Source organism: Amborella trichopoda, chromosome 6 (assembly GCF_054954075.1).
Source record: "Amborella trichopoda isolate Santa Cruz 75 chromosome 6, AtrichopodaSantaCruz75HAP2 v2.0, whole genome shotgun sequence".
In the NCBI taxonomy this organism is placed as follows: Eukaryota; Viridiplantae; Streptophyta; class Magnoliopsida; order Amborellales; family Amborellaceae; genus Amborella; species Amborella trichopoda.
The window spans coordinates 42,142,249-42,163,515 of NC_142341.1; the positions used below are offsets into that span (position 1 = coordinate 42,142,249).

General features: G+C 35.4%; 1 protein-coding gene and 1 long non-coding RNA gene across 6 annotated transcripts in view; one reads left to right on the forward strand and one right to left on the reverse strand.

Moving 5' to 3' along the window:
* Positions 1-4,419: 4,419 nt before the first annotated feature.
* Positions 4,420-21,267, forward strand: part of PBS2 (cysteine and histidine-rich domain-containing protein RAR1) — a 36,578-nt gene continuing 19,730 nt past the window's right edge. For 3 of the 4 annotated variants that reach the window (XR_016058594.1, XR_016058593.1, XM_088870925.1), the window contains exon 1: positions 9,243-9,357. Coding sequence is in view for 2 of the 4 variants with exons in the window: in XM_088870925.1 (XP_088727051.1) it covers positions 9,255-9,357 (103 nt within the window). In the remaining 2 variants the exon portion in view is untranslated. Of the gene's footprint in view, positions 4,598-9,242; positions 9,358-21,267 lie in introns of those variants that run through there. The other variant, XM_088870927.1, reaches the window with a different exon arrangement.
* On the reverse strand, positions 12,953-19,522 carry LOC148781781 (uncharacterized). 2 transcript variants are annotated; one of them, XR_016058596.1, is made up of 2 exons: positions 18,664-19,522; positions 12,953-14,597 (listed from the first exon to the last, which is right to left on the reverse strand). It is a non-coding gene; the product is annotated as an uncharacterized LOC148781781 (long non-coding RNA). The 2 variants fall into 2 exon arrangements; XR_016058595.1 differs by lacking the exon at positions 18,664-19,522 and adding an exon at positions 14,818-15,421.

The window sequence follows — 21,267 nt, forward strand, 5'->3', positions numbered from 1 at the left end:
GAATAGATTTAAGAAGCGGATGATAAGGTTCTAGCGCATTCCTTAGCATCTTGATGGTGGATTTAGGGAATTGATGACTCACATCTCTCATCCCACAAGTCTCTTCAGATCGACGGTCAAGATTTGTTCGTACAATTCTATGACAAACCCTAATGCATGAAAATCTATAAAAAATATCATTCTCTTTTTCTTGTCTCTACACCTCTTACTAACTATCTCTTCTCTCTTTAAAATAGAATCTCTCTCCCTATCCTCTCTAAGGGGTATGCCCCACGTTGGTTACTCTCTCTCTCTCTTCAAGAAACTCAAGGAGCCACGTCGCACCTTAGCCTACCTCTTTCTCTCTCTCTCTCTTCAAGAAACTTAAAGAGCCACGCCTCACCTTAGCCTACCTCTATCTCTCTCTCACAAACTATTCCAAAGGAGCATGCCCAAGCTAGGCTAGGTTAAACTTGAATAACTATCATTAGTTCTAAATTAAGCTAGGTTTTGGTTATGTTATTTTGTGGACTGCAAAGGGATCATCCCTAGCTAGTAGTTTTCTCCCTTATGTCTAGATACCTATATCTCATAAGGATCGAGCTAAGGGGTTTGAATTAGGCATAAGCATTGAGGCTTTATGCTGGTGGCTCTAGATTGGGATCCATGTGCATTGATTTAATTTTGTCATAAGAAGGAGAAATCAAGACACCGATCAAAGATCCAAGTATATTGGAAAGAGGAGACTCGACGTAGGGTCCACTAAGCCCGATTGAGGTAATCTCGGACACCCTCTTTTATTTTTTTCATATTTATTTATTATATTTTTTATTTCCGAACATAAGTTGTCGTTTCTTTGTTAATAAAAAGTGTGGTTTTGAATTTGCTTCAAGTTCTCGAGATCCTATTGTATTTATTTATTTTATTTTATTTGAAGTTATTATATTGTAAAAAGATTACTTGCAAATAATCTAAACCGAGAAGAAACTAATTGAAAAAAAAAAGAAAAAAATTATTATATACTCCAGCTAGATTACACGAGTCTTTCTTATAAGAACGATTTATTTTTATTTCCACTGTCATTGATGGTGAGCAGAGGAGATGCAGCTGATGAGATATGTAGAAGATAGGCAAAATATGTGAGAAAACTAAAATAATGGTGATAAATAGGTAAAAAAGTAATATTTAAAATAATCTATTCTTAAAGTTCAAAATCTATTCTTTTTCCCAATTCATGATCCACCTGTAAAGCTTCAAATCCGAAAACTACTATAAACATGATTTTCTAACAAAATAATAATTTGAAGAAATTTGTGAGGAAACTGAGCCTTTTTTTTTTTTTGGGTAAATAAGGAAATCAAACTTGAATAGGTACAAACCTCGTCCAATATTAGAAGCGATGATGGGTTATTTGCCTCTTATTTTACCGTGGGATTAAAAAAAGGAGGCACTTCATGGACGTTACGGTGGGCTGATGCCTCACCATAACATCCAATCCTCCATTCATGTAAAGAAAAAAAGAAAAAAAAATGGAAAAAAGAGTGGGTAAAGCCTCTTTATTTTTTTTGTACTAAAAGTAAATGGTCTTATATGATACAATTGCTAAAAAATTAATAATCTCTCAATGATTTGTGTACTTATGCATCCATTGTATTGTTGTGAAGGGAACTGAGATACATCCAATAACTTGTATTATAGAGGGAGAGAGAGGAACCACCTTAGAGAGGGTATATCATAAAAGGATACCTCATATTTCTACCGCTATTTTTTGTTTTCAACACTTTGTTCATAAGAAAAATATAAAATAAGCTCATTTACCTTGGTACGAGGCAGTAAGAATCGTGCTTAACTATTAAATGTAAAATCAACCAATTAAAAGTGTGCCAACGATTGGACTCAAAATCTAAAAAACAAGTTCATATTTCATGGCTGTAAGGTGTTGAATTTCACATCAAATGACAATAGATGACTGTACCCTTCTTCTACCATAAGTAAATAATCTTATAGTACATAATGCAGGTATATCATCCAAACTGAGGCTTTCCTTAAATGCCCGTAAAGTCTTTATCACATACGGGATCACGTGCAAGAAAGATGCCAGAGATAATGTCATAACCATTGCATTTTATTGAAAATGTCAAATTAAATAACTTATTGGTAGAATAGTTTCTTTAAAAAATTATTTTGCTCAAGTATCTCTCCAATTATGTTGCTAAAAGTTGCCTGAAGTGCTTTTGTTTAAGGTTCAAAAGAGTATTTTAATAATTTGATATCCCTTAAGTGTTTTAATCCAAATGATATAAATAATTTTATTTTATTTTATAGATTTTAAACCTAGAAGATATGATAAAATATTTTGTTATGGGTACGGAATAATCATAACCACAAAAGTGACAAGTGCCAAAAAAAAAAAAAAAAAAACCTACATGTGCCTGTTCAAAATTTGGAACCCTAAAAATGTTTTTTTTATTTTATAAATAATCAGTTATTTTAGGATTGGAACCCAGTGGCCAACTTGGTAATTGGACCATTTGTGTCTCAGATGAAATTTTACTAAAATACCACTCCGTATTGAGGATTTGAAACTTATAATAAAAACATTTTATTTAGGTATTTCACCAAAATAGTTTGAGAAGCATGTGAATGCGATGAGTTTATAAAAGTAACATCGTCTTGATAAAAATGGTTCATGTGACTACTCATTGATAATTGAGTCACCATTTAAATAACCTTTTCTAGATACCATGCCATTTTGGAGATTTACTTAAAAATGTCATTTAATTTTTGAAATTTAAATATATTTTCTACATTTCATAATTTTCACTTAAGTTTCAATTTTTTACAGTATTTATTTAAGGGAAAAAATTTATATAGAGCTGAGGCTCTAAACAATCAAATTCGAGCCTACCTCAAAATTTTCACTAGAAGATATTGTTTTGATGCTCAAATATCCTCAAATTCATCATCTCGATATCAAGATGCATGGACATGATAAAAAAATAGATTTCAAGTTTTAGAAATAGAGTATTTTGTAACGCACTTTTAGACTGTCAAATTTCAAGATTTTCAAGTTTTCATAGATCTCTCGATCTATATTATTTTTTAAGCTTTAAACTTTATAAATAAAGATAAAAATATATTTTAAGGCTATCAAAAAGATTTACAGTACTGAAACAATATTTCTCAACACTATTTGAAGGTAGGCCCTAATTTGATTGTTTAGAGCCGAGGCTCTATACAAACCATACCCTTTATTTAATTTAATTCTCTTATATATTGGATTAAACTCAAGTTTAGGTAATCCATCATTTTCACCATCACACATGTCTATAAAAATATTTAAAAATTAATATATATTATTAAAATATTGCTATAATATATTTCTAATTTTAAATGTTTTGTAGAGAAGCATCGACACCCTAAGTTTGAGTCTAATCTAATGTTAAAAAAAAAACTCAAGTACACTGTATGCTTTGATAAAGGGGGCTTTTAAAATAGAGAACCTATGAATACAAGGGATTTATGAGCGAATATGTTATGCTCCCTTGGAACCATACTATACATTTACTCCCTCGGGAGTATACTATACATTACTCCTTCGGGTAAAACACTTGCTTAAGAGTTTATTTATTTATTTATTTTTATATTTTAAAATCTATCTAATTATAATTAAACTTAAATTTTGAGTTCTTGAACGTATAAATCATTCCCAAAAAACATTACATAATTCTAGTGCAATTTTAGGATGCCCATTCTTTTAGGCATACATAAGAGTGAGAATAAGCTTTCTTCTTTCTTTGAGGTTGGCTGCTGGGTTCCAGAGATTAACCCCTAAAATTTGGGATCCAAAAGATGCCCCTAATGGAAATTTTGCCTAGGGAAGTATTTGCATAGTAAACTCCCGCGGGAGTAGAAAATCCTGAGGCTTTTGACATTCGCAATATAAAGATGAAAAAATTTATATAGAGCCGAGGCTCTAAACAATCAAATTTCAGCCTACCTAAAAAATTTCACTAGAAGAGGTTGTTTTGATGACCAAATATTGTAAAATTGATCATCTCGACATCAAAATGCATGGACATGAGAAAAAAATAATTTCAAATTTTTAAATTAATGTATTTTGTAACACATTTTTTGACCGTCAATTTTTAATATTTTCAAGTTACACATCGATTTACGCTATTTTTAAAGCTTTAAAGTTTATCAATAAAAATAAAAATATATTTTAAGGTCATCATTACATTAAAATTTCCAATATTGAAACCACATTTCTCGATACTATCTTTAAGGTAGGCTCTAATTTGATTTTTTAGAGTGTAGACTCTATACCAACCGCACCCATACGAAATTGTATTATTTTTTTAGTACTCCAGAGTCCAGACACAATTACACTGGACTGGGAATCTGCTAAAGACGAGGCTCGTCTAGCCCTTCCGAGTTACTGAGCAACGATTCTAGAGAGAGAGGGAGAGAGAGGGAGAGAGAGAGAGAGAGAGAGAGAGAGAAGAGAGAGAAGATGGCGGAAGAGAAGGTTAAGGTTCGGTGTCAACGGATTGGCTGCGTTGCATTCTTCTCTGAGGACGACAACCCAGAGGGCTCTTGCACATATCACCATGGGGTAGGCGCCCTCTCTCTCTCTCTCTCTCTCTCTCTCTCTCTTTTATTGCTCTTTTATGGGATTTTGAGCTTTTCCCTTAGGGGTTTCTTGATTTTATGATGTTTAGTTTCTTGAACTGATCAATGCGTTTATCTTTTAGAACTGAAGAGCTTCTGGCCCTTTGTTGGGAATTTTTATGATAATAATGTGGATTTTTGCCTTTTCTTATGGTTTAGTTTTTTTTTCTTGTACTGAACTTTGATTCCCTTCGGATTTTATTGGATGATTGGTTTTGTGTTTATTGGGGCTTTGTTACAAAGATTATTAGACTGGAAAATGCGTGATCAGACAAAACGTTTGCTCTTCCCGCGCTAAGCAATGTCTGTTTTTGGGTCACTTTTTGCCATCAGCTTTGGGCAGCCTTAAAGATCAGAACTTTAGTGAACATGCATTCTTATCTTTGTTCTGTTAATTTGACTATTGATTGCTATTTTACAGGAATTTATAATTTTTAACCCATTGTTTTAGTGATTTGTTCCTGATGGAGGTTCCTGATTTATGTATTTAATCCTACCTAAATTAAGTTCTGTTAAGGAAATCAAAATTTTTTTTTTCTACCGTTGGTGGTTTTTCATGATGCCATTTGATTTATTGGTATGTGATGTTTATTTGATACGTTTGCTAAAATTGATAAATAGGCAACTAAATCATAATAACATTTTTTTTTTTTCCGTTACCTTCCTAAATCTTGTAACCACTAATTGGCCCATGTTTATTAGCAAGCAGTTGCTATTTTCTTTTGCAAATTGCAACATGCAACCTTTACAACCACCAACAAGGCCATTTTAAGTGGCTGGTCTTTGCACCAACATTGTGTTTATGGGTGCTTAACTTGGTGTGTTTTGGCATTTGGGAGAACCTTTACCATATGTGAGGAGCCTAGCTTCTTATTTTAACCAAGTAGAGGGATACTTACTGTTAGTGCACATGCGTGATCGTCCCTGGTGGGACTTTTTGGTGGGTTCACTTTGTTGTTCTACCATATGTTTTAGCAGTAGTTCTTATTTTATTTTCTTTTATCATCTTTAGGTGTTTTCGAAGTGTTGTTGACTCAAGGGCATGCATATTATTCCCATATGTTTTTGGGGAAAGTATAACATCAACTTTAAAAAAGAAAAAGAAAAAAAGTATAACATTTAATTTGGCAACTGAGGCGTGATATTTACCAAATTATGTGTGGAAGCCTAGAGACACAGCTTTTCTTTCTTTGTTTCTTTTTTCTTTTTTCAAATTACAAGCACTGTATTATGAACTGAGCTAGTCATCTGAGGCTTCGAAGCTTGCCTCCTGGTTAACTTGTGTGGGAAGAGCATTGGTTATGTTTTGGATTGCATTTCCATGGTTTCAAGATTCCTATGCTGACCATCTCTCCTTCATTCTCAATGTCCTAGTAAAGATCAGATCAATGTGTAGCAAACATAGTTCGTGCCCACAAGTTACAATTTGCTATGAGCAATGTTCAAGAAGACAGCGCGGTGACCGCCAATGACCTGGGCGGCCACTATGTGGGGAAGAGGGCCCTTTTTCGTTTTTTTTTTAGGGGGGGGGGGGGGGTTGTGTTTCAAATTTCAATCCTATTTGGCCTATGCTAAAAACTTACATTTAAAAACTCAAATTTACATGTCTAAAATACTAAAACTTAATCCTATTTGGCCTGTGCTAAAACCTTACGTTTAAAAACTCAAATTTACATGTATAAAATACTAAAACTTTGAAATGTCTAAAAATCTAAAGCATTTAAACCTTCAAATTTGTATTTGATCCTTATAAAAAAAACCGATTTTGAGCTAAAAACTTAGTTTTTGGGGTACAAATAGAGTTCTCTAGGGTTTTGGGGAGCCAAAATCCCCCCAAATACTATTTCCCCTTTTAAAGGGGGGGATAATATTATTTTCCCTTTTGTCTAGGGCAATTTCCGCCCTAGCCAAAAGGGTTCTCGGTGGCCCAGTGCATGGTGGTGAGGCTTCCAGGCTGCCTAGGTGAGCCGCCGAGGTGGCTAGGCGTCTGACTTTTTGAACTATGGCTACGAGTTTGTGTGGATCTTATGAACCCAGTCTTAAATTAAAGCACTTCCATCATTCGTGATGCCTCTGCAAATGACACTGTTCTACAATTTTCTATATTGTCTTTTTCTTGATTTCATGGAAGTAATCATAAAAGTTACGCGGAGGCTTGAGTTTATGATAGTCATGTTACTTGGAGGCTTTTCCCGTGTATAATTTTATAGTTACTTGCGGCAACATAGCTATATTGTGAAGAGAACCACAACATAGCTATATTATGAAGAAAACCAAATCCAACAATTATTTATCAAATACTAAATTACTAACATTTCATTTCATGATGAGTAGCAAGAGGAAATCAATTATACCTTGGTTGGATGAATCCCTAGATATTCTTAAAGTTCGTATTTCTAAAATGATGTAATCAACGGTTAGTAAACAAAATATTCTAGGAGAATCTGTGCCGATATGTGTCCTACACAGGCCCAAAGAAAAGAGCCTATACGACATAGCTTAGACCATATTTGAGATATTTTAAATCATGATATGTAAGAAGGCAAACAATCTATTGATAAAAAAGGAAAAAAGAACTTTTAGATCTACAATCAATGATCTAGTTATAAACAAGAACATGAGAGTCAGAGACAGTATTTCTTCATAATATATGTGTCTTCACTTATAACTATGACGATAAATACTAGCTTAAATGCTAAATGTGTCTATTTGTTTGGAATATCGTTTGACATTATGTTGCATGCAATATCATCATCATCATCCGAGGCTTATCCCAACTATTTGGGATCAGCTACACGATTCATGTTCTTCCATTCTACTTTATCAAGGGCCATACACTTAGTCAGACCATAAGTCACCATATCCCTTCTCACTACTTCCATCTATGTCCTGCGTGCAATACAAAATGCTATATAAATCTATGGTGTCGTTAAATGTTACCAGTTCTATTCATAATTTCACATCCATATTTACGTATACTATGTTAGGGTGTATTTGAATGTTCTATAAGTCTGCTGCTGCATGATTGGCATTGTCATTTAAGGACAAAGAGGTTTTCAAGGATCTAAAGTTAACATTTATAGCATGGGATTGATGGTGAACCGCCGATGAAAGCGGGGCACTCCTAAATGGCAGGAGCTGACCTAACTCCTGAAATTTTTTGTGCTTAAATGAATTAATAACACTCTGGGAATTACTAGAACTCTAGAAGTAAGTGGTCCACCTAAGCAGTTTGGGGATGGCTTGTGTGAGATTATATTCCAGGAATGCTCTTAATTATTTATCATTCCACTAAAATGAATGAACACCTACTTATTGAAAAAGATCAGCATATCTGTCATTTAATGATGTTTGGGATTCTATTAATTCTAGCAGGTTTCCTTAGAGAACATATATTTGTTTGAATGTAATTATTTCCTTAAAAAGTACCTTGTTTACTTTTTTATTGGTAACCCACCCTCCACACTCCCCCTTTTCTCCCCCCTCTTTCCCTCTTCTATCTCTATTTAATTTCCCCAAATAGCAATTTTGCACCCTCTTCCCACATGTTTTTCAGTTAAGGAAAAAGTTTGTGTAGAGCCGAGACTCTAAACAATCAATTAGAGCCCACCTAAAAAATTTCACTAGAAGAAGTTGTTTTGATGCCCAAATATCCTCAAATTGATCATCGCGACATCAAGATGCATGGACATGAGAAAAAAATGGATTTCAAGTTTTGAAAACAATGCCTCTTGTAACGCATTTTCGGACCGTCAATTTTCTAGATTTTCAAGTTTTTATATATCTGCTCGATCTACACTGTCTTTTAAGCTTTAAATTTTATACTTAAAGATGACAATATATTTTAAGGCTATTACAAAGATTTCCAGTATTAAAACCACATTTCTCAGCACTATTTGAAGGTGCGTCTTGTTTTGATTGTTTAGAGCCTCGGCACTATACAAACAACACCCTTTAGTTAATAGGTTTGAACTGTTCAATGAAACTCCCATTGTAAAGGGTGCTGGGAAACTTTCCTCTCCCTCTCTTCTCTCTCTCTCTCTCTCTCTCTCTCTCTCTCTCTCTGTGGATCTATTCATTTCTTTCTCAAATTCTCTTTCTCGTTGTTCCATCATTCTCTGGAAAATTCTCAATTGTATTTCTGTATAGTCCTCCATAAATTTCTTCTCCCCTCACTCTCTCTTGGTGCATCCACATGGGTTTGGTGTAAAATTAAAGTGTTAGCAAATACTAAATTATATATTAGATCACTGGTCAGTAATAGGATTCATCGTGGTTCCATATATATTGAAAGAACAAGAGCAAAAAAATCGCATCTATAACTCCTCTGCATGCAACACGAGTGGGGTGGAATGCTAGTATATATGTTGTGTGTGTAGCTATAGATGCATATAATACATTTACATGCAGATTTGATATCTTGCATCAACTGATTATTTTTTTGTTTTTGTTTGCCATGTTCTCTTGGTTCTTTCGGTTCCCGGCCCCACTTCATGTCTTTAGCCGGTAAGACAGTTCACTTTTAATTATTTATTTGAAAGTTTAATTCCTCAAATTTCTGCATATCTGTGCATGTGCATGGATTAAGTGTCTGTCTATCAATGATGGATTCTTTGTTCAGCCCATATTTCATGACGGTGGAAAAGAATGGAGCTGTTGCAAACAAAGAAGTCATGATTTTAGTCTGTTCTTGGAGTTACCAGGGTAACTTCCTTTTCTTGTGTAGTTCATTTAGTTTTGGTTTTGTAATGCAAGCAAATGATATTTATATGGATCTCTAGTCACCAGTTTTTCAGATAGATAAGTATGGCCCAACTCTTAATGATTTGCCTTATTGATCTATTTAGTGCTTTTACTTGTATGTGAAAGCAAACAAGCTGAGATTAGGGGTGTCAATGATCCGCGCTTGGACACGTTCAAATGGGGCTTCCATGGTTGGAGGATGAGCATGGCCTTGGCTCAAGCTTGAACTACCCAGCTTGAGCTTGGCTTGGCTTCACTTGTTTACTTAAGCAAGCCCACAAAGAAGCCAAGTAAGGCGAACATAAGCCGTGCTTCTAGGCTTCATGTGTTTTAAAAATTTTCAAGTATAATGTTATATTAATATGCATTATTATTAATTATAGCTAATATATTAAACAAGCTCAACTCAAGCTCAAGCTGACTTGCCTTGAGCTTGGCCTGATTAGTAAATGACTTGTCCAGCTCAGCTTGGTGTGGCTTGTCGAGCTACAAAATACCGTTGAAGCTTTCTCATCACATGCCGAGCCAAGCCGGCTTGGAGCCCCTAGCTAAGATTCATTTTGCTTTGTTAGTTTCCTTTTAATTCTCATTCATTTGTACATCTTCGCTATGTTGAATTCTAAGACCTTTAATTATTCCACAACCAACAGTCCAACTTCCTTCCCCCTCAATTTTATGATGTGGTTACTTTAACCTGTCTATCTCTACCACCTGTTATCTTATTATGAGTCCCGTTCTTACATGAGCTGCTATCTTTATTAGTTTCACATTCTCTGAAAATTCTTTGGACCATTATAATGCATTAATGCACTCCACATATACTTGAGAATTATATTGTAGATTTACCACTTAAAGCATGTAGTGTTGTTGTGAGACAGCCACATATATGTCGTATGCACATTTTTTACCATATTTATTTGATTTCTGTGAAGATAGATCATAGATGACAGGCCTTAGATTTTTCTAGAAGGTGGGGGATGGAGGATCCCTCTTCCCTGAAAATTTAGCTACTGCTTAAGAATGCACGGGAGTTAGGCATATCTATTGAAACACTTTTAGGTATCTTTGGGTAACGATATGGTTTCCCACCTCCGGTTTGTGAGAAACTTTTTTCTGGGGTAGATCATCTCCAAGTGGAAACTTTGACAACGGCGAATAGAATAGATAGTTCAAGAGCCTGTATGGAGCTGAAGGTCACCTTCTATGAAAGCACAGAGACGAAAATAAGGCTGTGGGTTTAGATGATGGACCTGAATGGATACTCCCAAGGATGTAACCTAGAAGTGCTCCGATGTTCATTTGGAAGCAATGCCAAGGTAAACCCAAGAAGTGTCTCTAGATCTAATGTTAAGAGATGCTAGAGAAAATTCTTCCCTATGAAAAGGACATTTTCGATCACTGACTGGCAGCTTGACTCTTGTCATGTCTAGACCGAACAAGATTCCAGTTTAACATTACTGAGACTTTAGAAAAAATGAAAATGGCTTTTCATGGCAGGGTGATCTTTCAGGGCATGTTTGTTTCTTGTGAAAGTGCTTTTCGGGAGACCTGGGAAAGTTCATTCATTGAGAGAGCTTTCCCATCAGCCCAGCAAAGTGCTTTGGCACCTAAATAGGAATGAATCCGCTTGCTCACAAAGATACATAGAGCACTGGGAAAGGCTGGAAAGCCTGTTCCCAGATACTACAGTAACTACCGCTTTGGGAAAGCTGTAGTCCAGTGGAGAATCTCATAGTGCTCCTTCCTGCGAAACAAAGTTGCCCTTCCACATAAATTCAATCTGGCCAGTAGTGAGCGGTTGCATTACCCTGTGGGTTTGGCGATTTAGCGATTAGAAGACTCTGTAAAATTTGTTATGCTCTCCTAGGTAAATGAATTGGTTTCTAGTAAGAGAATACCAATGTTGGATAGAGGTCTTTGTTTGCGAGCAGAATGAACTTCTTAAAGAAAAAATGCTTAATCAACTACCTTAAACTATAGTTCTCCTCCTTTGCTTTGTGAATAACCGAGCGAAGAGTCAAAACAGCTTTCTTGAAGGGACCGCTTCACAATTACCAGAGTTGAAAGCCTATTCCACCCGATTGTATCCTATGAGCTTTGATAGTTGCTCGGAAGCACCTTCAAGAAGCACACAATCTCAGCAGAGGACAGAGGGAGAAAGAGAGACTGTGATGGGTGGAATCTCTCTCTCACTCTCTCTCATTCACTCAGAGTATGGGTATGATGTGGGTATCTTTCTCTATGTTTCTATGTTTAAATGAAACCCATGATCCTCTCTTTTTATTATGAGAAAAAGGCATTGCCCAAAGGCGGTCAAATCCCATCTAACTGGACAATTTGAGTCTGTACCCTACGGATGGTATTTATTTCCAATGGAATCTGGTGCACATTTAAGGCATGACATGGTTTTCTTTATGAATTATCATTAAGAAAAGGGAAGCCTTTCATTGTGAATTTGAATTTTTACACCCTTGCTAGAATCCGCCCTTGGAACGCAAGTTTAATCCTTGGGCCTAGCTGTCAACTAAGTGCTAGGCACCTACAAAAATAATAAACTTGTAAAATAAACTTGAAAAACCCCAAAAATCAATTATATCAAATCATTATTTTAGGTCGGATACAGCCTAAAACCCATAATGGGGAATTATATTTTTTGCATTTTCTAAAATTCTTATTGTTCCATCTGTCTATCTCTTTTATAGTTTTTTTTACTTATGGACACCTTTTGTGTACTTTTATTACCAATTGATTTTATTTTTCCCAAAAATTATGCGGAGCACCCCTCCCCACCGACGCTTTTTTTTTTCTCCCTAAGTTGCCCTGCTGTTCGACAATAACAATACTGGACAAGAGGGGCTAGTTTGTACTGTCCAATGTTCAAGATATCGGACAAATTGCGTTTTGTTATTTGTCTGTCCGGTATGAGTGATGCCGAATATCATTCGCATGTAGTCGAACTTATATTCTAATTTGTTCTGTGTTCCTCATACCGGACATATGTTCAAATGCCCCAAAACCCCGTTCGGCCCTTCTTCCCATTATATCTTCTCCTCTCTCTCTATCCTCTCTCTCTCTACCTAGAGTTCTCTCGCTCTACGGAGCAACCGTCTGAAGCTCTCACATTCGCAAACATTTGGCCATCTATTGGATGCTAATCAGGTAGGTTTCATCTCTTTCTTGGATTCAATTTTTTTAATTTTTTGAGGGAGGTTACCATCATTTTTATACCTACCGAATCATTGACTCTAGGGCTTTGATAATTGGTCCAATCATCAAGAAATTTACTCAAATGTGTAATGGTTGTGTATTATATTGGGAAAAAATATGAGTAATCACTGATTGGGGTTTTGGGGGTCAAGAAACCTAATATTTGGATCCTAAAACCTCACGTAAATAATAAAATATTTTAACATTTCAATAGGGCATTGTTAGTGAATGAATTACAAGTATTTTGGAACAAATTCGAAGTTTTTTGGTTGAGATTTGAAGGAGAACAAGAAAGGATGGCGGATTAGGGTTTTTTGTACTTGTTTGATGATTTTTTTGGCATGTGAAATTTCAACCTAATAGTTGGTACATGACGGAATTCAATTGCATAGGTGGTCCTGTAAGTTTGAACAGTGAAATACGGCTCACAAAAGTCTGTTATCTGGAGGTGACTGTGGTCTATAGCTGCAATTGCATGGGTACATGGCAACCCATTGTTCCACCACACCTTACAAGTGCAACTAGGGCATCGAGATCTACATTGTGCGTCATCTCCTCATTCTCATATTTTCTGCCTGCGATCCATGTGACATGATGGAGGAACTTTGACTTCTCAATCCATTCAGTTATGACTTCTTGTGCTTTAGGCACTAGCACACCGGTCCACATTTCATCCTGCTACCAATGTATAGCAAATCTTGCCACTAACTTTATTTCGATGCCTTCACACATTGCAATGAGAGGCTTGTCACGATCCTCTAAAATACAACTGTTAAACTGCTCAGATATATTAGATGTAAAATGATCGTATCTCTTGCCCTAGAAATAAGCATTCACCTAGTACTCATTTCTCTATTCTATTATCCATTGGTAAGCCCCTTCATCTATTTCTTTAATTTTCAACATCTCTTCCTTGAACCCCTTAGTAGTTACTGCACACATAGCATTCCAAATCTTCTTTGTGAACACTGTGTTCTTCCATTTTCTCCTAAAGTTTTTTACAAGGTGGCGCATGCAATGCGTTGGATAGGATCCCAGGAATACACACTGAATTGCAGTTTTCAAACTCTTTTGACGGTTTGATACAACACAACTGTAAAACAAGGAACCATGTCCACCTCCTAACGAAACACATCATTCAAGCTCTCTAGGAACCAAGTCCAACTTTTAGCCTTCCACGGCAATCGCAACAAGGAACGTGCCATGAGTAGCATCTACGGCTATTGTGGTCAATAGGATCCCCAAATATGTTCCCTTCAAGAACGTTCCATCCAAACCTAATAGTGGCCTACAGCCATACCAAAATCCATTGAGGCATGGACGGTAGGAGAGCAAAAGACACTCAAGTCTATACTACTCATCAGTTCATATGTAGGATATAGTTCAGGGTTGGTGATATTTAGTTTCTCAAGATAGAGGGATAGCTCAGTGTACGATTGCGCTTCTGACCCCCGGATCATTGCCCTCGCAACTTCTTTGCCTCGCCAAGCTTGCATGTATGATAATGACACCCCATTATCCCGTTGAACGTCATTTCCAATATCTTTGGGTTTGAGGTTCATCTGGTCTTTTAGTCGAGCTTTAATTCTTTCAGCAACCCATTGTCTTCTTGCAATAGTTGATGTGCCCTACCCATTGGTTCTCTACAAGTGTGCTCATATATCAACTCCCACCATGAAGGTTTTTTTCATTTTGTCGTTTCGACCCCGGAGCAGCGCAAATGCCAAATGCAATCTGGTGGTCCATTACAGTATCCAATCACTTTTTTTTTCTTTTCTTTTTTTATCATTTTATGTTGCTTTAACACAAAATTCTTATATATCGCATAATCAACTAAGTGATTGCGTAACTCCACAACAGTATCGAAATCTTGTCCCACGCTTAGGTCCACTCGTGGACATGTTGATTTGCACGGGCTCACTAAGGGCGGCAGCATGTCGTATTTGGATTTAGTCTCCTGCTCCCAACTACGTTATTCCTTCCAGGGACGTTCACTGGTACATTAGAGCAGCTGTGAGAAAACGTTTCGAGCATCTAGTAGGTATTGAACCACATGTTAGTCAATATATGTCAAGGAAACAAACATAGTTAAAATATATTATGGCAACAACGTATAATTTCCTAAAATTTACTCATAATTCGATTTCATCTGGTAAGTACTAGGACAGTTGCAATAATATGAATGCATAATTGGAGGTCTTTAATCACACACACCGGTCTCTTGCCGATGGAGCAGAGGTATATTCAAAAGGCTGATGCTCCCCAATCATTGATTGTGATGTCTGATTTGCGGCACACGTATACATTGGACGCCACCATCAGCATACACATCACATCCTCATCGTCTATTAAATCAACTAAATCTATTGATTGGTCCTTTTCTTGATACATAATTCTCAAATTGCTTGGGTCAGATCTCAATATAAATCCCAGATGAGCTTTTAGTTGCTGCGATGAGTTGCCCCCATTATATAGTATGGATTTTAGGTTCCCCTCTTTGTAATAGGTCCATCCATCATTCTGGTTACTCTCAAAATAACCACCCTGGCGAACAAACAATCTCACTCCACCAGTGGCCATAAATCAATCTGGGATACCTACTACTGGAGGACCTAGACAGATGAATGCGTAGTGGTGAGGGAGTAAAACATCATTATGGTCCACATTAATAGAGATTTCTTACTTCATGTCAAATATTCATTAAGAAAAATAATAATTAAAAAACAAACAAGTTCAATATCAAGTACAAGAGATTACTTACTGCAATCGATAAATTTCCAATTAGTCATCAACTCGTACAATTATTCCAGGATCCACGTTAATTATACTAAGAGTGCAAATAAGGAAGCTAGCCTAGGGATTCACTAAAAGCCAAGTACTTAAATGTATTTGTGTGAGGAGTTTATGCATATTAACAACATGATTTCTATATTCATAATATAAATTGTACATGATATTATGACCATGGGATATTACTTGAAAAAATATTTTCTCACATTTTGGGATAGTACTTTCTGTCAATTTATTACTTATACAAAGAAACATCAACCCATTCCTAACATTTTGGGATAAAACTATTTCATGCGGGCTGGACCGCATTTCTACATATGCGGTCCAGAAAGTGTAAAGCATCCATCTGTCCACCATTTTTGCTAAGCCAACTCATTGTTGTCACGAGCATTTAACACTTTTATGGCTTTTTTGTAAAGGGATTACCTTACCTGTTAGGGTCCTGGTAGCTCCCAAGTTTTGTAAGGGACGCTAGACCCAACACTTGTACAAACTCTTATTTTCTTCAATGAAACAGTTAACCTTCTCTCAAAAAAAAAAAAGTGTAAAGCATCCATCTTAAAGATGGACACAAGTAGGTGTTCCATCTAAAAACAATGGAAACTAATGATCCAAATGTTTTCTTACTAGAGTTATTATTTCTAATTTTACATATTTTTTTTTTTTTTCATATTCATGATATCCATGTTTAAAGACTACATGTCCTTAAAAATAAAATCTTAAAATCCATCTCAAAAATAGATTTGTTAAGAGGCCTTCATTTGTACATATGCGGGCTTGGTCGCATAGAAATCGGGTCCTTCTAATAATGGGTCGATGTTTAGATATATATAATATGTAGTATTAGATGCATTGTTAATTAATTAATAAATATTATTATTACATAGTTTTTACTTTATATATATATATATATAGGAAAACACTGCACAATGCCTATAGGCGAAAATGAACAGTGATTTCGCCTATGCTCATCACCGTCCAAAGTTCATCGCACAGTCACAGTTGTTCGGTAGCGTTTCAATTTTCATTTTTTTCTACAAATCAGAATGATCTGAAATTTAAAGCGTGTGTTCATCAAAAATAGGAGAATCTAATAAAAATATAAAAAAAAATAATTCGTATAATATAATTTGACCAAAATACCCCTGAAAATTTACAGGGGTATTTTGGTCAATTTATAATTTGCAAAATATTTTTTCATATTTTTATTAGGTGCACCTCATTAAGATGTACATACACTCTAAATTTCAGATAATTCCGATTTATAGAAAAAAAAAAAATTAAAACACTACCAGACAATCGTGACCGAACAATGAACTTTTGATAGTCATGAGCATAGGCGAAAGCACTGTTCATTTTTGCCTATGGGCGTTGGGAAGACTTTTCCATATATATATATATATATTGGGTGAAGTTTGTATAGAGCCTAGGCTCTAAACAATCAAATTAGAGCCTACCTTCAAATAGTTTTGAGAAATATGGTTTTTAATATTGGAAATCTTTGTTATAGCCTTAAAATATATTTTCATATTTATTTATAAAGTTTAAAGCTTCAAAAATAGAGGAGATCTATGAAAATCTTGAAAATTGATGATCCAAAAATACGTTACAAAATGCACTATTTCCAAAACTTAAAATCCATTTTTTTCTCATATCCATGCATTTGATATCGAGATGATCATTTCGAAGATATTTAAGCATCAAAACAACATCTACTAGTGAAATTTTTGAGGTAGTCTCAAATTTGATTGTTTAGAGCCTCGGCTCTATATAAACTTTTCCCATAGATATATATATATATATATATATATATATGGGAAGTGATTGAATGCAACGGTTCTATAGTAATATAATGAAACGATCTTTAAAAATCTTGATAGGGCTATTTATTTGACTTCAACTTTTAAATGTACACCCTTTTCATTTCAATGAACAATCACAAAAAAGCAAAATTTGAAAACACACTCAAGAATTGTTTTAGCCCATTTAATATTGGCTGCCCATTTCAATGAAATGCTTAGATCTAGGCCCTATAAGGATTTTTTTTCTTTCTAAAATTTTTAGTTGGTTTTCTTATCATTAGATTAATAATGTCAAAAAGAAAAAAATGATTTTGAATTTGTAAAGGCCTAAATCCATTGTTGGAGGGAACTCAATTTGACCATATTTAGGGTGCAAATTGAATTTTATTTTTCTTGAGATTGATTATTAGGATGAAGAGAGTGTGTGCGAAATTTGGGGTCAAATAAATGCCATACACATGATTTTTTAAAAGTGTGGTTTCATTATATTATTATAATGACACGGTGACATGATATCATTCATATATATATATATATATATATATATATATATATATGGGTGCATTTTGTATAGAGCCTAGGCTCTAAACAATCAAATTAGAGCCTACCTTCAAATAGTGTCGAGAAATGTGCTTTCAATACTGGATATCTTGTGATAGCCGTAAAATATATTTTCATCTTTATTTATAAAGTTTAAAGCTTAAAAAATAGTGTAGATCGACAGATCTATGAAAACTTGATAATCTTGAAAATTGATGGTCCAAAAATGCATTACAAAATACACTATTTCCAAAACTTGAAATCCATTTTTTTCTCATGTCCATACATCTTGATGTCGAGATGATCAATTTGTGGATATTTGGGCATCACAATAACATCTGCTAGTGAAACTTTTGTGGTAGGCTCCAATTTGATTGTTTAGAGCCGCGGCTATATATATATATATATATATATATATATAACGCTCAGGATCTACAGTCCGATCCTATTGATAACATTTGTTAGAGTATAAGGTGGTAATTATGGATCTAGAGATGTTCTAGATTAAATATGTAAATATTAGACTATTATATTTAATAAGTTCTTGCAGAATTTTATAATAATTGGGAATGAAAAGGATTATGCAAAGAAGGGGTATGATTGATATATCAATAACAAACCATTGAGCATAATTTAAATCTCCAATTTTTACATTAAATAAGATTTTAAACTGCATGCTAAATATATTAAAACATCTGAGACAAACTGATAAACGTCACACTGTATTAATCAAAGTATATAATTACAAACTGTTTAAGCCACAAACATAGTACAGTTACACTGATACCAACTATTACAGACTAATACAAGCTATTACAGACAAATACAAGCTATTACAGACAAACCGAGAAATAAACAAAGATAGGAACAAAGATAGATAGAGCAAAAATAGACAGAGAAAAAGGGATTTTGAAAACAGTAGACTTACTGTTTACAGATGCAGTAACTGGAAAAGAGTTTCCAGTGTTGCGGGCAATATAAAGGAAGAGAGTTTATATTGCAGTCACACATATCAAGAATAGAGAAGAGAGATAGAACCTGGTATTTGATTATGGAGCTATGAAGGTCAGGATAGCTCTTGATTGTTGATATTCTTTATCTTCGGAGATGAAAGAGAAATAGGAGTTGAGAGGAGCAGAGAGAAGCAGAGAGGAGAGGAGCGGAGAGAAGCAGAGAGGAGCGGAGAGGAGCAGCTGAGGAGTGAGTGACCTCTCTCAGGGGAGTGAACGACCTCTGCCGAATGAGAGGGAAGAGGCTTCCTTTTATAAGGGAGGTTGCTTCATGAGGAAGCAAAGAGGACGAAGACAAAAGAGGAAGAGGACAAAGGATTAAAGATGATGTTGACAAAAGATGAGACCAAAAGACAAAAGACAAAAAACAAAAAAGGAAAAAGCATCTTTGTACAGTGTTTCGTCTTGTTTTTTCTAATCATGGCTACAGTGCGTTTTTGGATTATATGCAAGTGGCTACAGTAACTTTTTTGGACTATATGTCGGTGATGGCATCTTCTTTTGGCGTATATGTCGGTGAGAGCATCTTCTTTTGGCGTATATGTCGGTTAGAGCATCTTCTTTTGGCATATATGTCGGTGAGGCTTTTCTCTGGAATCTTCTGAAATCAACTATTGGTGATGATAGTACTAAGGATATTCTTCAAGGTCTCTGGCTAAATTCATCCGGATCATCTTCTTCTGGATTTGTTTCGTCATCCGGATTTGTTGCAGGAAGTTGCAAGTACTGATTGGTGTGTAAAGGTGAAGATTGTACAGTTTCTTCAGAAGAAACTGGTTTTCTTCCCGCTTCAGCAAATATTTCTTTCATTTGTTGCTCTAAGGCTTCCTTTGAGGCATTGGGGTTGGACTGGAGCATATTTCTCAAACAAGTTGGGAAATCAAAAGAGGTGTTGGCAGTATTTGGGCTTGGTTGGTGTTGAGGTGTTTGCTGAGGTATTCTTTTGGGTGTGATTGTTGTGGGATCCATATTGAATATGTCCCACCATTTTACAGAGATAGTTTTTCCTAGTCGGGGAATATAGGTGTAGTCAGTAGTATTATTGACTGAGATGGTATAGTCCCATTTCATAATCCATGGGATTTGGTACAAGGCCATAAAGTATAGGTGAATATCAATGGTAGTATCAATATTATTGTATTCTTTGAATAGTTCCTGCACTGTTTTGAAAGCAGGAGGTAAGATTGAAGATGTTGAGCCCCACACTAAGAACCAGTTTTTAAACCATGTGGGGAATCTTTCAAAAATAGGTAGCCGGAACTGTATCTACCAGCTGTGTGTGTTATTTGGATTTTGGTAGTAAAATAACTTATGCCAGGCTTCAATATATTCGGCATACTTAAAGTATTTATAAGAGAAATCTGGGTTATGCAATTTCTTTCCTTGCACGGGATTACAACCCCACTCATCATAGGGAAGTAAGTTTTTGATTTGAACCTTTGAGTACGCAATGACTCTGGTATTTTGCTGGTAATAATGGATAACGAAAATGGATCCTGTTTCCATAAGGATGGCTTCATAGTACTCTCTGGTTTTTACACCATTGGTTGGGTTTAAGTGATTGAGCAGATATAATGGAGCAAGTTTTATAGGATCTGTATTGATGTGTTGTTCATCAATAGTAATATCCATGAGGTAAGCTCGTTCAATATATGAGGATCTTGGTATATTAGGTCTTGAAGCAGACTTAGACTGGGCTGGAGAATATATGGGATTTGAAGCAGTTGCTTCGGGATAGGTTATTTGATGCATAGGAGAGTGTGAAGGCGAACGGATTGCCAAAGGCGAAGGTTTTCCTTCGAATGGTATTATATTGGTCATTGGGCGTTTATCGTGGCGAGAAGTGCTACGAGAACCCATTATAGGTGAGGTGAAAGTGAAATATTATTATTTCTATTTTCTTCGAACAGCTGTAGTGCAAGGGACAAAAGTGATTCGTCGTTGCTGTCAGTGTTGCCCCCCTTGCAAAAATTCACGGGTTAAGAAATCAGGCAAGGAATTAGAAGACCCGGGAAGGTGTTCGATGGTAAAATCAAAGGCGGACAAGATAGCCTGCCAGCGAGCAAATATTTGTTTAGAAACTAAATTTTGAACATCTTTTTGCAAAATATCTTTGGCTGCTTTGCAGTCAGTTCGTATAAGAAATGATTGATTAAGAATGTCACTATGAAATTTTGTGACACAATGAACAATGGCTAGTAATTCTTCTTTAACCATTGAATAATTTTTTTGTGTGGGATTCCAAGCTTTAGAAGTATACCCGAGTAGTTCTTCTTTTGTCTCAATCCTTTGTTTGAGAATACCACCCAAGCCTATATCAGAGGCGTCGCATTCTATAATTTTGAACGCCGTAGGATGAGGAAGAGAAAGGCAAACAAGAGTTTTTACCTTTTGTTTGTTTATTTGTACTGCACGAGTATGGATATTTGTCCTTGGTGGAGGATTCTTTTTTAGTCTATCATATAAGGGTTTAGAATCTATGACAAGATTAGGATAAAAATCGCTAACATAATTTAAACATC